Below are 15,365 nucleotides of genomic sequence, written 5' to 3' on the forward strand. Positions count from 1 at the left end.
CACACTGTCCGCCTCCCCCACTATCCTGGAAGGTTGGGCCAGTGGTACTGTTTGGCTCCAAACTGCAATGCTTTAAGCACATGATTGGTCTTACTGGAGTGACCAGCTCCTTCCTACGTTATCATATTATAACAAACTATCTAGGGCCTGCCATTAGTCACCTTATTATAAACTCTCAGGTGTGGTCTAAAGGATCCACCAGATACTCCTATCATTTGGGAGATTCTAGTAGTTTAGAGATTACCTCCAGGGCAAGCTAGATTCTTCATTATGCAATACTATAACATACATCTCCTATCCAGAATTAATAAAATTAGTATGTTTTTTTTTTTTTAAGTTTTATTTATTTATTTATTTGTTTATACATGCACTGGGTACAGTCAGAAGCGCGGGAGGGTGAGAGAATTCACCAGAGCCAGAGCGGGGAGCAGAGCAGGCAGAAGGACTGAAGTACACTGCTGAGGGGAGCAGTGGGCGGCAGGAGAGGTCTGCACGCCATGTGGGACCCTCCTCTGGTGGCTGGGGAGCAGCCGGGGATCGAACCGGCACCACAGAGGCCGCGGGCAGCTTTGCAACCCAGCGCTCAACCGCTGCGCCACCGGGGAGGCCCAATATTAGTATGTTTTTTACTTTTAGAGAAATAAAACATTAGGAATACTGCAGGGAAAATTCTGGTACATTGTGTCCCTCAGATCCCCATCTACATAGATATTTCTCCATAGCTTACCTTGTGTATTTTTTACAGAAAAGTTGCAACAGTTGTAGAAAGAATCCCCCAAAACTCTCACTCAGAATCCCCCGTACTATATTTGTATCATCATTTCTCTTTACTCTTTCCCCAAATCTTTCCAGTTAGTATTTCATAAAAACAAATAGAGGGGCCTCCCCTGGTGGCACAGGCGGTTGAATGCACACTGTGAAGCTGTCCGCAGCCTCTGCAGTGCTGGTTCGATCCTGGCCAGCCGGCAAGGGTCCCACATGGCGCAGCAGACCTCTCCTGTCTCGCCCACTGTTGCCCTCAGTAGTATATTTCGATCAGTCTGCCCGTTCTGTTTCCCACTCTCTCTCTGGTGAATTCTCTCACCCTCCCATGCCTCTGGCCTATGGCCCGGTTCTTGTATAAATAAATAAATAAATCTGTGAAAAAAAAAAAAAAGAGATTATCCAAATTAGAAAATTACATTGATGTGATGCTATTTCCTGAACTATTGTCAAATTTAGTTGTTGCAATTAATCTTATTTATAGAAAGAAAATCTTGGATCATGTGTCATGTTCAGTTGTCACGTGTCTTTATTCTCTCAATCTGGAACAGTTTTTCTGTCTTTTAACATTTATGATTGATGGCTTCATAGATAATCCTTCACTTTGGAGCTGTTTGATATTTCCTAATGATTGTACTTAGGTTATGTGTTTTTGACAAGATTATGAGTAATATTGTATTTTCCTCAGTGTGTCCTGTCAGGAGCCACTTGATATCAGTTTGTCGTGTTACTCATGCTGTTAACTTGATTTTTAAGTCATGGCTCAGGTGTTATTTGTCAGGTTTCTCCACTTGACTAAGTATCTTGTGAGGAGATTGTTTGAGTTCATGTATCCTGTTATTGATCTGTCACTTGTTTACCATTCATTGGTGGTGGTGACTGAATTGGTTATTACTGTGATAGTTGTCAAGTGGTGATTTTTCTAATTCCGTCATTCCTTTTACATTTATTAGTCTGCATTTTAATATATAAGAAAGTTTTTTCTTTATATCAGTATGAACTCATGGGTTCTTTTCTTTTTTCCCCAATGAGTTACAGCCCATTACTGGAATTCTCTTAATTCAGACATCAATAAATGTTTGATCTTTTACTTATGTGGGAATGTGGTTTTTCCTAAATTTTTTTAAGGACAGACTTACATATTGTGTTCTTGGTTGGCAGGGTTTTGTTTTTGTTTTTTTTCACTTAGCTCCTTAAATATAGCATCCCTTTCCTTTCTTACCTGCAAGCTTTCTGCTTAGAAAATTGTATGTAAAAAGTTGTGTTTATCTTGGAGGCTTTAAAAATTCTTACACTTTGATTTTTGACAAGTTGATTTCTTATGTGTTTCAGTGTGAATTTCTTGGATTCAGGCTGGTTTGGGGTCTTTGGGCTTCTTGAATCTGCATGTCCATTTCCTTCCCTGGACTTTGGAAATTTATACCCAGTATTTCTTTAAATAAACACTTTTCCCTTTTCTTGTTCTATTCTTCCATAAACCTCAGGCTTTCTTCACTCTTCTTCATTCTTTTTTTTCCTTTTGATCCTGATTGGATAATTTCAAATCATTTGTCTTTGAATTTTGTTTCTTCTGCTTAAGTGTGATATCAAATTCTTCTCAAAATTTTCAGTAGTTATTGTATTCTTTAGCCTCCAAATTTATGTTTAGTTTTTGTGTTTTCCCTCTTTGTTGGTATTCTCATTTTTTTCATACTTCATTTTCTTACGCTCATAAAATATCTTTGATGATCATTTTGAATTATTTGACTCCATTTCATTAGGATAATTTTCTGGGGTTCTATTCCATTTTCTGTTTGGGTCTTATCTTGCTGTTTCTTCATAGTTTTGTGATGGGATCCAAGCATTTGAAAACACAGTTTGAAGTCCTTACTTCGAAAAATGAGCTAAATGAGCTAAGTATGGAATCTGAGTTGAAACCTTCCTGGCAAAGGGGAGGGATTTATCTTCCCTGGACTGGTGTGTGTAATTTCTCATCAGGGTACATTGCTGTTTTTTCAGAACCTTGTGTTCTCTTGCGCCCTTTGGTGCCTATTTGTGGCATCAGCAGTTCTCTGGTACTTAAGCCGCAAGCTGTTGTCTTTTTTTTTGTACTCAATGGCTGCCAGGCAACCAAATATTCTGGCTCCTTATCAATAGCCCACATCAAGGGAGACAGATATCATTCTCTTGAGCAAAAGGTGAAGAACCAGAACACCAGAAGCACATTCTACTCTTCTCCCTCCTGAGGGAGGAACCTTAAATTATGTGCCCCTTCCCAAACATGTTGAGTCATGCTGGCTGCAGGATGCTGTCCCTGACTATTCTTTGGTCTCGGCAGCATTCAGGCACCTAAACTAGGCTAATTCTCTCAGTGTTCTAACTAAAGCACAACTAAAACCAATCCCTTGGGCAGTCCTCCAAAGAGATGAAATGCTGGATGTTTGCTCTATTTCCCTGTCACCCTCCCAAAGGTTAAGTCAGAAACTGGGATGTTTTTGCCTCACTGAACTGTGGTAGCTTCGAGAGAGGCTGACATGGGTATAGTGAAATTGCTGCTCTTAGCCATTTTAACGCAGGTGTAAACCTTTGTGTTCCCCTGAGATGCTACAAATTCTTCGCTGAATTCCAGAAATCCCATAGATATTTTGGTTCATATATCATTGTTAAAGTGTTGTTTCAGTCGAGATACAATGACTGAACTTGCTATTCTGCCATATTGCTGATGTCATTTTCTCTTCTCCATGCTTTTTTTAGGCTGCTAGTTTACAAGTGAAATGACATTAGAAACCCACCTACATATTTATTATAATCCTGCATGTTTGTTGCTTTCCAACAAAAGACATTTATGGCCACATTTAGTATAAATAACCCCATCTTTCCTTGCTAAGGCTACATCATATTTTTTTTTTCCTTCCTTGCAAAGTCAGGCTTTCTGTAATAGAAAAAAAGAGGAGGCTAGTAGTGTTAGGGGGGAAAAGGATGTCCTAAAGCTAATTCCATACAGGCTTTGTGGACTCCACCCCGACTCCAGGCCAAAGACAAAGACACTGGGAACTCCAAATCCCATCACCACCAAAGGGAAGGTGGCTGGGAGCTGAGGGTGGGGTTAAGTAGCCAGGTTGATATAAAGCCAGACATGTGGGCTTTGGAGGGGTTTTCCCCCCATTTTGGCTCTCCGCCAGCTCGCAGCATCCGGCCAGCGCTAAGAGTGCCTTTGGGTTTCCAGGTCGGCGGATCGGGTAGGATGCATTAAAGACTTTATTTCCCTATTTTCTCCCTGAGTTATACATTTTCTTTATTTCCTTTTCCCTTGTAAATAAGCCTTTTATTAACCTTTTGTGTGTGCCTGTAGTGGAGTATTAATAAGTCCCTTTTAAGCACATGGGTGAGGACCCACAGCCAGGCAACCCGTTCAATATCGGGGCTGCCCTATTAACAGCAGTAGGGTTAGAGGTTGACCATTAAATATAAATTTCCTGTTTCTAGAGTACATGATGATGTTTAATTTGAGGCTAAAACACAAAGGAAATGCTTAAACTTTCCACATATGAGGTTACTCAAGAACATTATGTTCATAATCATATTACTCTATTTTTAATTTTTTTAAAGATTTATTCATTTATGCATACAAGAACTGGGGTATAGGCCAGAGGTGCGGGGGTTGAGAAGATTCACCAGAGATAGAGTGGGGAACAGAACAGGCAGATCAATTGAAATACACTGCTGAAGGGAGCAGTGGTAAAGACAGGAGAGGTCTGCTGTGCCATGTGGGTTGCTCCCTGGCCAGGGTTCAAACAGTGGCTGCGGATAGCTTCATAGGTTGTGTCTTAACCCCTTGCACCACCAGGGAGACCCATATTGCTCTTTAAAAACATTCTATAGTGTCTCTTTTTTTAAAAGATTTATTTATTTATGCATAGAAGAGCTGGGGTACAGGCCAGACGTGTGGAGGGTGAGAGGATTCACTAGAGAGAGCGGGGAACAGAACAGGCACTGACTGAAATACACTGCTGAGGGGAGCAGCAGGCGAGTCAGGAGAGGTCGGTTGTGCCATGTGGGTTGCTCTCTGGCCGTCCGGGGGATCGAACTTGTGCTGCAGAGGCTGCAGACAGCTTCATACATTGCATCTTACTCCCTTGCGCCACCAGGGAGGCCCTATAGTGTCTCTTTTTAGAGACTTAATAAAAATTACTCAAATCATTGCATAGACTCTCATAATAAAGGTTTAGGTGATAACAAAAATAATTACATTCATTATAATGGCAAATCTGACAGGTTTTATATGTCTCTAAAGCAGAATGTAAAATAGCAATGTACTACCATAGCTATTAATAGGTTAGTATAGTTTCTATAGTCAAATGCCCAAGTTCATATCCAAGTTCCATCTCTTAGGTGACCAGGATCAGGTTATTTTCCCTTTAAAAAAAACTTGCTTTTTCTTTTGTGCCTCAATTTCTTCATGTATAAAATGGGTATGATAATAATCCCACCTACCTCATGTGTTGTTATGGTGAATTGAATGAAATTATTTATATGTAAGATTAAATATAGAATATTTTATAATAATAGGTGTTGTGTTTGTAATCATTAGTTCTCATTATTTAGAACAGAGCAATTGTAATCAAATTGTTCTTTCCAAGCTTAGTAACTGTTAGATACCATCTTAACAAAAAATGATTAAATGACCTTCCTACTTCATTTACAGAGTTGAAACTGTGGGACAAGCAGACAGAAGAGACAGTATAGGAGTCTGTGCAGAGAAACAGAATGGATGTGACTCTCTGCAGCGGGATCAAGCAGTATGCATTAGTACAAATGGTAAGAGATAAAAAACTGTTATTCTCTGTGAAATATATGAATTACTATAGTAAGACATGAATCCGTTCCATTATTACACATTGTAGCCAGAGAGGTGGTGAGGTCTTAATGCCATGTTCATGTGGTACTATGCACCAGGCATTGTTCTACATCCTTCACAAATAATACATCATTTAATCCTTTTAACAAATTTATGAAAGGGGAATAGCATTTTATACATCTTATAAGTGATAAAAACTGAGCAACTGGCTTAAACTCTCATAACTTGGAGATGATTGAATTGGAATTTGCAATAGACAGTTGCAAATTCTGTGTTCCCTAGAGCATCTGAATTCAGCGTAGATTATCTACTATTCTGCAGTATGCACACTTTTTTTTTTAAGATTTATTTATTTTTATACAAGAAGTGGGGTACAGGTCAGAGGCGCAGGAGGGCGAGAGGATTCACCAGAGACAGAGCAGGGAGCAGAACAGGCAGACGGACCAAATACACTGCTGAGGGGAGCAGCAGGCGAGACAGGAGAGGTCCGCCACGCCGTGTGGGTATCTCCCTGGCCGGATGGGAATTGAACCCATGCTGTAGAGGCTACGTACAGCTTCACAGTGCTGTGCTCAACTCGCTGTGCCACCGGGGAGGCCCAGTGTGCACACTTTTAAAAATCACTGCCAAGAGGTATAATATTTTGGAAGATTCATATTTGTTCCATGTTGAACAATTTTGCTGTTCCACAAAACGTGATTTTGTAATGGAGTCAAGTTTCATTTGATGTTCTCCATATCAAAAATTCAGACTGTATAAGTCTATTCTAAAAAACGCTGGAGGGCCTCCCTGGTGGCACAAGGGTTTTTAGGCACCGCACTATGAAACAATCCGCAGCCGCTGCAGCAAGAGTTCGATTCCTGGCCGGCCAGAGAGCAACCCATATGGCGAGGCAAACCTCTCCTGTCTTGCCTGCTGCTCCCCTCAGCAGTGTATTTCAGTCAGTCTGCCTGTTCTGTTCCCCACTCTGTCTCTGGTGAGTCCTCTTACCCTCTGCTTCTTTGGCCTGTACCCCAGCTCTTGTATGCATAAATAAATAAATCTTTTAAAAATAAATAAATAAATAATAAAAGAATGCTGTACCATGACTCTAAAGTCTTGACTAAAGTCTTAACTTTTTCTCCTGGTTTAGGATCAGAGATTAATTAACAATTAATTACGTGTATTATCTTTGACCAGTTGGCATTCCAAAATGTTTTCTTTATCTGAGTTGGGAAGTTAGCTGTGTTATTGATGATGAAGAATCTTTTCAATTCTTGTTTATCGCACCCATGTAAATGACTCTTGACCTTAACATCTTAGGTGCAGTTTTTGTGAATGGAAAAGAGATGACTAATCAGTTGCCTGCAGTTACTTCTGGATCCACTGTCACATTTGACATTGAAGCTGTTACCCTCGGATCCACCAATAATAATGAAGGCGGAAACTTCAAACTTCGAGTAACTATTAGCTCAAGTAACAGAGAAGTGGTTTTTGATTGGTTGTTAGATCAATCTTGTGGTTCTCTTTACTTTGGATGCTCATTTTTCTATCCTGGATGGAAAGTGTTGGTGTTCTAAATTTTTGGCTGGCTGGCTGGCTCTAGTTTGTAGGGTTTTTGTTTAGCTCTCCTCCACCCAGTTTAGTTGTAATTGATTTAAAAATCATGAAATTCATCTCTCAGTTACGCCATCAGAAATGGAATATGCTTACTAGATTTATTTTTAAATATTATAATAATAAGAGGCTTGAATATTGTGGACAAAACCATAAATTGTCTATTTTTTCTTTTAGCATAAATTAATTGAAACACGACATTACAATACAAAACAATTTGACTTTAAAAGTGTGAAAAACTATTGTAAGGCTTATACCCTTTTTAAACTTATTAGGACTAAAAACATAGTAGTATTTTATTAAATAAATCTCCATCTATTAAGGAAAAAGCCATGTAAGACTTTAGAATAAAATAACAGGAATAGACCAGATAGAAGCCAGAGTTCTGTAATATACATTGACTTATTTGATCTCCGCATTGAGTGTGGTATATGCTCTCTGTATTCAGGTATTTGTAAACAGTGTTGGATTTTTATCTCATGTTCAGTAATCTTTAAATCTCAAAACATAATTTTGGCATTTTTAAAAATTACTGAACAAATGTCTACAATAGGCAAAGTACTTTCTGTTCTTGCAATTCAATTCACAATAGCTAGAGTATTTTTACAGGGTAAAACTACTTCCGGAAGTAGTATGTGCAACAGTGTTAACCACTGCACTTGTATGTAATATGCACATGTGCATATCCTGCCTCAGTGATATGCACATTGCTCTTCATAGGGTATGAGCTGCAGTCCAGTTTAATATATGTTTTATAAATGGTCTCTTGGTGGACCAAACAAATATAGGGTGAATACTTGACCTATTTTTGGGAAATAAATTTGTTTAAAATATTTATTTGAAGGAAGGCCTTACTGAGTATGTGAAAATGATCATCTTAACTTGCTATACCAGCCTACAGATTTTTTTTTTTCCTAATGTGAATTTCTTTTTCATTTTTACTAGTCGAAAAGTGGAAAAGCAAGTTGGATATTTTTGTAAAATAATTTATTTGGGGGTTCAAATTCCCTGTTAGACAATCCTGACTTTCTTCTCTTTTCAGTAGGTGTCCTTTTTTTTTTTTTAAAGTAGATGTCTTTCACTTGTTGATTGTGTTGATGTGCTAGAATGTAGGTGCCCTGTCTACCCCTATCTGAAACAAAATAAAAAGCTGAAAAGTGAAGTGTGTGTATTTTGTTTTTTTCCATGAGGTTAGACTAATCCTACTTTAATCTTTTAAATAGAGACAGAAAGGATTTCTTGTAGATCTACTCATTTTAATTCAGACATTATAACTTGTAAGAAGTAAATTATACTTTCTTATAGCCTGTGTGTTTGACATATAACAGGTACACAATAAATGTTGATTTGAATGTAGATGATTTACTTTCCCTAGAACATTTTCATCTCATTCCCTTCATTCACCAAATATTTATTAACAGTCTTATTTCTTATTCTCCATAGGAGGATGACATCTTAAATTTATACCTTTAGAATATGCCTTTTCACAGAAGTGACAAGTCTCATTTAATTCTAGAGAGGAATGGATTTGTAATATTTTGAACTCTGAAGTTTATTTAAATACTCATTTTTTTTCATGAATGATGAACTGAAGATTTTGTTTAAACTCAACTTATCCTATTTATTTTATTATTTTTTAAAGATTTATTTATTTATGCATACAAGAACTGGGGTACAGCCCAAAGGTGCAGGGGGGTGAAAGGATTCACCAGAGACAGAATGGGGAACAGAAGTGGCAGACTGACTGAAATACACTGCTGAGGGGAGCAGCGGGCAAGACAGGAGAGGTCTGCTGTGCCATGTGGGTAGCTCCCTGGCTGGCCAGGGATTGAATTCATGCTGCAGAGTCTGCAGGATAGCTTCATAGTGCTGTGCTTAACCCCTTGCATCACCAGAGAGGCCCACAACTCATTGTGTTTAAACAGATAAAATAAGCTAGTACTCCAAAACTCATGTGTTTGGAGTGACAAGAGAATTTAGGTGTCAGTATGACAAGAATTGATATTTATTGGGCTCCTACTATGTGCCAGGTACAATGCTATATTGTCAAAGTACATTCATTATTTAATTCATTTAAACTGGTGTTATTATTTCTACTTTACAGATGAATAAATTTAGACTCAAGAGATGTAAACTAATTTTTCTAGGGTCATGACTAGTGACTGGTCTAGTGAGGACTGTAGCCCAGATCTGTTTCACTCGAAAGCCTGTACCCCACCTCCTGTAAGCATAAATAAATAAATAAATCTTTTAAAAAAAAAGAAAGAAGACCTTCATCATGATCCACTGATGATTTCCTTTTTTTTTTTTTTTTAAAGATTTATTTATTGGGCCTCCCCGGTGGCGCAGCGGTTGAGCGCTGGGTTGCGAAGCTGCCCGCAGCCTCTGCAGCGCCGGTTCGATCCCCGGCTGCTCCCCGGCCACCGGAGGAGGGTCCCACATGGCGTGCAGACCTCTCCTGCCGCCCGCTGCTCCCCTCAGCAGTGTACCTCGGTCCTTCTGCCTGCTCTGCTCCCCGCTCTGGCTCTGGTGAATTCTCTCACCCTCCCGCGCTTCTGACTGTACCCAGTGCTTAAATAAATAAATAAATAAATAAATAAAAAATAAATCTCAGTTCTCCCAAACACGTTCTATGAAGCCAACATTACACTAATACCAAAACCAAACAAGGACAACACAAAAAAGGAAAACTACAGGCCAATCTCCCTAATGAACACTGATGCAAAAATCCTCAATAAAATTTTAGCTATCAGAATCCAACAATGTATCCATAAGATAATTCACCACGACCAAGTTGGATTCATTCCAGGGGCACAAGGATGGTTTAACATCCGAAAATCAATCAACGTTATCCAACACATCAACAAAAAGAAATATAAAAACCATATGATAATATCAATAGATGCTGAGAAAGCTTTCGACAAAGTGCAACACCCATTCATGATAAAAGCCCTTGAAATTCTTGGGATACAAGGAACATACCTCAACATCATAAAGGCCATCTATGACAAGCCAACAGCCAGTATCATTCTCAATGGTGAAAAGCTGAAAGCAATTCCATTAAGATCTGGAACAAGACAAGGATGTCCACTCTCACCATTGCTTTTCAATATAATACTGGAAGTCCTAGCCAGGGCAATAAGACAAGAGAAAGACATCCAAGGAATCCAAATAGGAAAAGAAGAAGTCAAACTATCACTATTTGCAGACGATATGATATTATACATAGAGAACCCCAAAAACTCCACAGAAAAGCTAATTCAACTCATCAATCAGTTCAGTAAAGTGGCAGGATACAAAATCAACACGCAAAAGTCAGTAGCCTTCCTATACACAAACAATAAATCTGAAGAAGAAGAAATCAAAAAGACCATCCCTTTTGTTATTGAAACAAAAAAAATCAAATATTTGGGAATAAATCTAACAAAAGAGGTAAAGGACCTATACAAAGAAAACTATAAAACACTGTTAAAAGAAATAGAAGAAGATACAAAGAAATGGAGAGACATCCCCTGCTCATGGATTGGAAGAATAAACATTATTAAAATGGCCATCCTTCCAAAAGCAATATACAGATTTAATGCTATTCCAATCAAAATTTCAATGTCATTCTTCAAAGAAATAGAACAATTATTGATGAAATTCATATGGAATCACAAAAAACCCCGAATAGCCAAAGCTCTCCTGAAAAAAAAAGAAGGGAATGGAGGCATCAGACTCCCAGACTTCAAACTATACTACAAAGCCATAATCATCAAAACTGCATGGTATTGGAACAAGAACAGACATACAGACCAATGGAATCGAATAGAAAATCCAGAAATAAACCCACAGATTTATGGTCAACTAATCTTTGACAAAGGAGCAAAGAATATGCATTGGAGCAAAGAAAGTTTGTTCAATAAATGGTGCTGGGAAAACTGGGTCGCTACATGCAAAAGAATGAAGCTTGACCACCACCTCACACCATACACAAAAATCAACTCAAAATGGATTAAAGAACTAGACATAAGACCTGAAACCATAAAATATATAGAAGGAAATATAGGCGAAACACTACGTGATTTGCACATCAAAGACATCTTTACAGACACATCACCCAAAGCAGTGATAGTGAAGGCAAAGATAAACAGCTGGGACTATATCAAATTAAAGAGCTTTTGCACAGCAAAAGAGACAATAACAAAAACAAAGAGAAACCCCACCAACTGGGAGAACATTTTTGCACCCAACACTAATGATAAAGGACTGATCACAAAAATCTGCAAAGAGCTGATGAGACTCAACAACAACAAAGAAAATAATCCAGTCAAAAAATGGGCAGAAGAGCTTAAAAGAAACTTCTCTGAAGAGGAAATGCAAATGGCCAACAGGCATATGAAAAAATGTTCAACATCACTTGTCATCAGGGAAATGCAAATCAAAACTACCATGAGATACCATCTTACACCAGTGAGAATGGCACATATTAAAAAAACTAGCAACAACAAATGTTGGCGAGGGTGTGGAGAAAAAGGAACTCTTCTGCACTGTTGGTGGGAGTGCAAACTGGTCCAACCACTGTGGAAAGCTGTGTGGAGATTTCTGGACCTACTAAACATAGAGCTTCCATATGACCCAGCAATTCCACTCCTAGGTATTTACCCAAAGGACACAGAAACATCAATTCCAAAGAACACCTGCACCCCTATGTTTATAGCAGCACTGTTTACAATAGCTAAGCTTTGGAAACAACCCAAATGCCCAAAAATAGATGACTGGATCAAGAAGATGTGGTACATATATACCATGGAATATTACTCAGCATTCAAAAAAGATAAACACATGCAATTTGCTGCAACATGGATGGCGCTGGAAGGGATCATGCTCAGCGAAATAAGCCAAAAAGAAAAAGAAAAATACCGGATGGTCTCACTCATAGCAGGAATCTAGAAAACTTAAATAAGGGACCAGGAAAATGAATAACTATAAGAAAGTGAAAATCAAAATCAACAAAAAACTATGAACCAGAGACACTTTTAGGGGGGCGGGGGCGGGAGGGGAGGGATTGGGGTCAGAATGGGGGGCTGCAATTGTATGGGGAATATAACAATAAAATTTATATAAAAAAAAAAAAAAAAAAGAGTCATAACCTTTTAAAAAAAAATAAAGATTTATTTATTTTTATACAAGAACCGTGTATATTTTTGGTCTGTGAAATGCAAAGTCTGGACTCTATTTACTAAACTGTATTTCCTGATGTAGAGGCATCTGATAAATACTTTTGAACTAATACTAATTCTTCCCTTTTTTAGATGATAAACATTTTCAGTAAAGTAAAATTAATCTTTCTCACAAAAGCTTTTATCTAATGAAATTTCTTTTTTTTAAGATTTATATATTTATGCATTCAAGAACTGGGGTACAGGCCAGAGGTGTGAGAGGATTCACCAGAAGACAGAGCAGGGAACAGAACAGGCAGATTGACTGAAATACACTGCTGAGGGGAGCAGTGGGCGAGACAGGAAAGGTCTGCTGTGCCTGTGGTAGCTCCCTGGCCGGGGATTGAACTTGTGCTGCAGTGGCTGCGGATAGCTTCTTAACCCCTTGCACCACCAGGATCTCATGAAATTTAATATTGATTCAAACCTTTCTATGCCATTTTGTTAATCTTACCTAGAGCAGTTTAAAAAATGTACTTTTGTAGGAAATTAAACTGTTACATAATTTCAAGTCACAGTGAAAATGTCAGTGAAAAATTCTTTCCCATCCATTCTTTATCTTCCCTGAAAGCAGTTGTTTCTGTGTATCCTTTTAGACATATTCAACAACCCAAACAAAAATGGGCACATAATTTTTCAATTAAAACAAACATAAAAAGAAGTACACTACAAATCATCACATCCCTTTTCACTTATATTTTAGCATATGTTCCACATTGGCTCACAAAAAAACTTTTCTGATCTTTTTAATGGCTGTAGAACGTTCCATTTATGGGTGTATGAAAATTTCTTTAACCAATACCCTGCTACTTACTTAAGTCTAATCTGCTGTTTTCAACAGCAGTAACAATTTGTCATTTCACACAGTCCAGTTTTTCTGTAGAATAAATCCTAAAGTTGAAATTGTTAGGGAAGAAGTTGAATGTATTGATTTGAATAGAAAGTACCAGATTGCTCTGTCGAAAGGTTGTACCAGTTTATTTTTCTCCCGGAAATGTGTTGAGTGTCCACTCTCCTTACCATTTTTGTTAGCAAATACTCATCTTTATCAAGCTGAATCATCTCATTCCTTACTGCTGCTTCTGTTAAGTTTTAACTTTGGTCTTCTGTCTCTTACCCAGTCTACAGTTATACTAACCTTCCTATCCATTCTCCCCAGAATTCTTCCTTTGCTTATCTTTCTCTTCCTGTGGCCATTTTATTTTTGTTTTTTAAAAAGATTTATTTATTTGTGCATACAAGAACTGGGGTACAGTTTAGAGGTGCAGGGGGTGAGAGGATTCACCAGAGACAGAGTGGGGAGCAGAACAGGCAGATCCACTGAAATACACTGCTGAGGGGAGTAGTGGAGAGACAGGAGAGGTCTGCTGCGCCATGTGTGTACCTCCCTGGCTGGCTGGGGATTGGCCGTCTGGGGATCGAACTCGTGCTGCAGAGGCTGCGGATAGCTTCTCAGTGTTGCGCTTAACCCCTTGCACCACCAGGAGGCCCCGTGGCCCCATTTTACACATACTGTTCATAATAATACTAATTTCCCATTTACTAAACTTGAAATCTGCTTTTTGTTTGGTAACTCAAAGTTGCCCTCTTAGTCATTCTCTGTTATATAGTACTACCTTATTCTTTGTGAAGCTACTCTCATGGCGTTGTCACTGTTCATTTTCATACTGCACCACCATTCAAAGATTACTTCTTGGGCACTTCATGATAGGCAATGTTCTAGTAGTTGGATGTTTCCTTACAGGACATTTAGTCCTGTCCAAAATGTTCTTTGATAATTGGTTCACACTAAAAGGTGCTTGAAATTTATTCTCATCAGAAATGTCCATGAGCGTATTTGGCCCATAATTCATTAAATAATACACTTAGCTATGTGAAAAATTTTTTATTGTATATCATGAATTTTGTTTGGTTTTTATATTTATCCTTCCTCATCAATTTCAGCAGGATTAATCTTAAATAAATAAGCAATTGTTCTGAAGTATATGTATCACCATAATTATCGGCATTTACTTGTTATATATGTTAATAATTTCAGGTACATGAATTTGATTCTGTTGGTAATAGGAAGTCAGTTGCCATAGTTGAGTGTGACATGGCTTTACTGTTCCTCTCTTAACATTTCAATAAATCTCCAAATTGAAGGAGAATGAACTGCCATCAGCATTTGAATTTTGCTGTGCCAAGCTTCTCTTGTGTTATTTGTGCTCTGGTCACTGTTCAGTACCCATGATAAACATTATGAGTTTCTGATGGATATTTTGTAGTTTCAGGTTTCTGCCTCTGCCATGCCTTTCATGGACACTCAGTATAACCCATCTTGTTTTCTAAATGTTCTTTTCTTTTTTTAAAGAGTGAGGTAGATTTTTTTTTTAATTTATTTATACAAGAACTGGGGTACAGCCAGAGGCACGGGAGGGTGATAGAATTCACCAGAGACAGAGTGGGGAGCAGAACAGGCAGACGGACCGAAGACACTGCTGAGGGGAGCAGTGGGTGAGGCAGGAGAGGTCTGTGTGCCATGTGGGTTTCTCCCTGGCTGGCTGGGAATCGAACGCGTGCTGCAGACAGCTTTACAGGGCGGCACTCGACCCGCTGCGCCACCAGGGAGGCCCTTTCTAAATTTTCTTCTGCATTCTCAGTGTACTCAAAACTTGTATCTTTAAAAGGCACATATAGAAGTCCAAACATGAATGTGTAGAGGTCAACTTTTTATTTTCATATACTCACCTGTTAGACTTGAAGACAATTCCACATTGTGAAGTATCTAACAAGCATCCTTTTATAAATTTGATAGTTGATACAATTTTGAAATCTACCATGTATAAAGGGCTAAATGTCAAGATTCCTTTCCCATGTAAATGCAAGTACCTTGTCATCTATTAGCTATTCATCTTTATCATCTTACCTTTTGTTAGCGCTTAAATCAATAACAGGGTCCCAATACTACACTGTGCACAATTTGGTGA

At 38.4% G+C, this 15,365-nt stretch overlaps 1 protein-coding gene across 2 annotated transcripts in view; it reads left to right on the forward strand.

Moving 5' to 3' along the window:
• Positions 1 to 7,158, forward strand: part of CRLF3 (cytokine receptor like factor 3) — a gene marked incomplete at both ends in the record, with an annotated part of 40,199 nt that extends 33,041 nt beyond the window's left edge. Inside the window, 2 exons of one of the 2 annotated variants that reach the window (XM_084237344.1) lie at positions 5,445 to 5,559; positions 6,902 to 7,158. In XM_084237344.1, coding sequence (XP_084093470.1) covers positions 5,445 to 5,559; positions 6,902 to 7,158 — 372 coding nt within the window. The remainder of the gene's footprint in view (positions 1 to 5,444; positions 5,560 to 6,901) is intronic. The other variant, XM_084237345.1, reaches the window with a different exon arrangement.
• Between the last annotated feature and the right edge of the window lie 8,207 nt (positions 7,159 to 15,365).

Source organism: Talpa europaea (genome assembly GCF_964194135.1).
Source record: "Talpa europaea genome assembly, chromosome: 7".
Classification (NCBI taxonomy): Eukaryota; Metazoa; Chordata; class Mammalia; order Eulipotyphla; family Talpidae; genus Talpa; species Talpa europaea.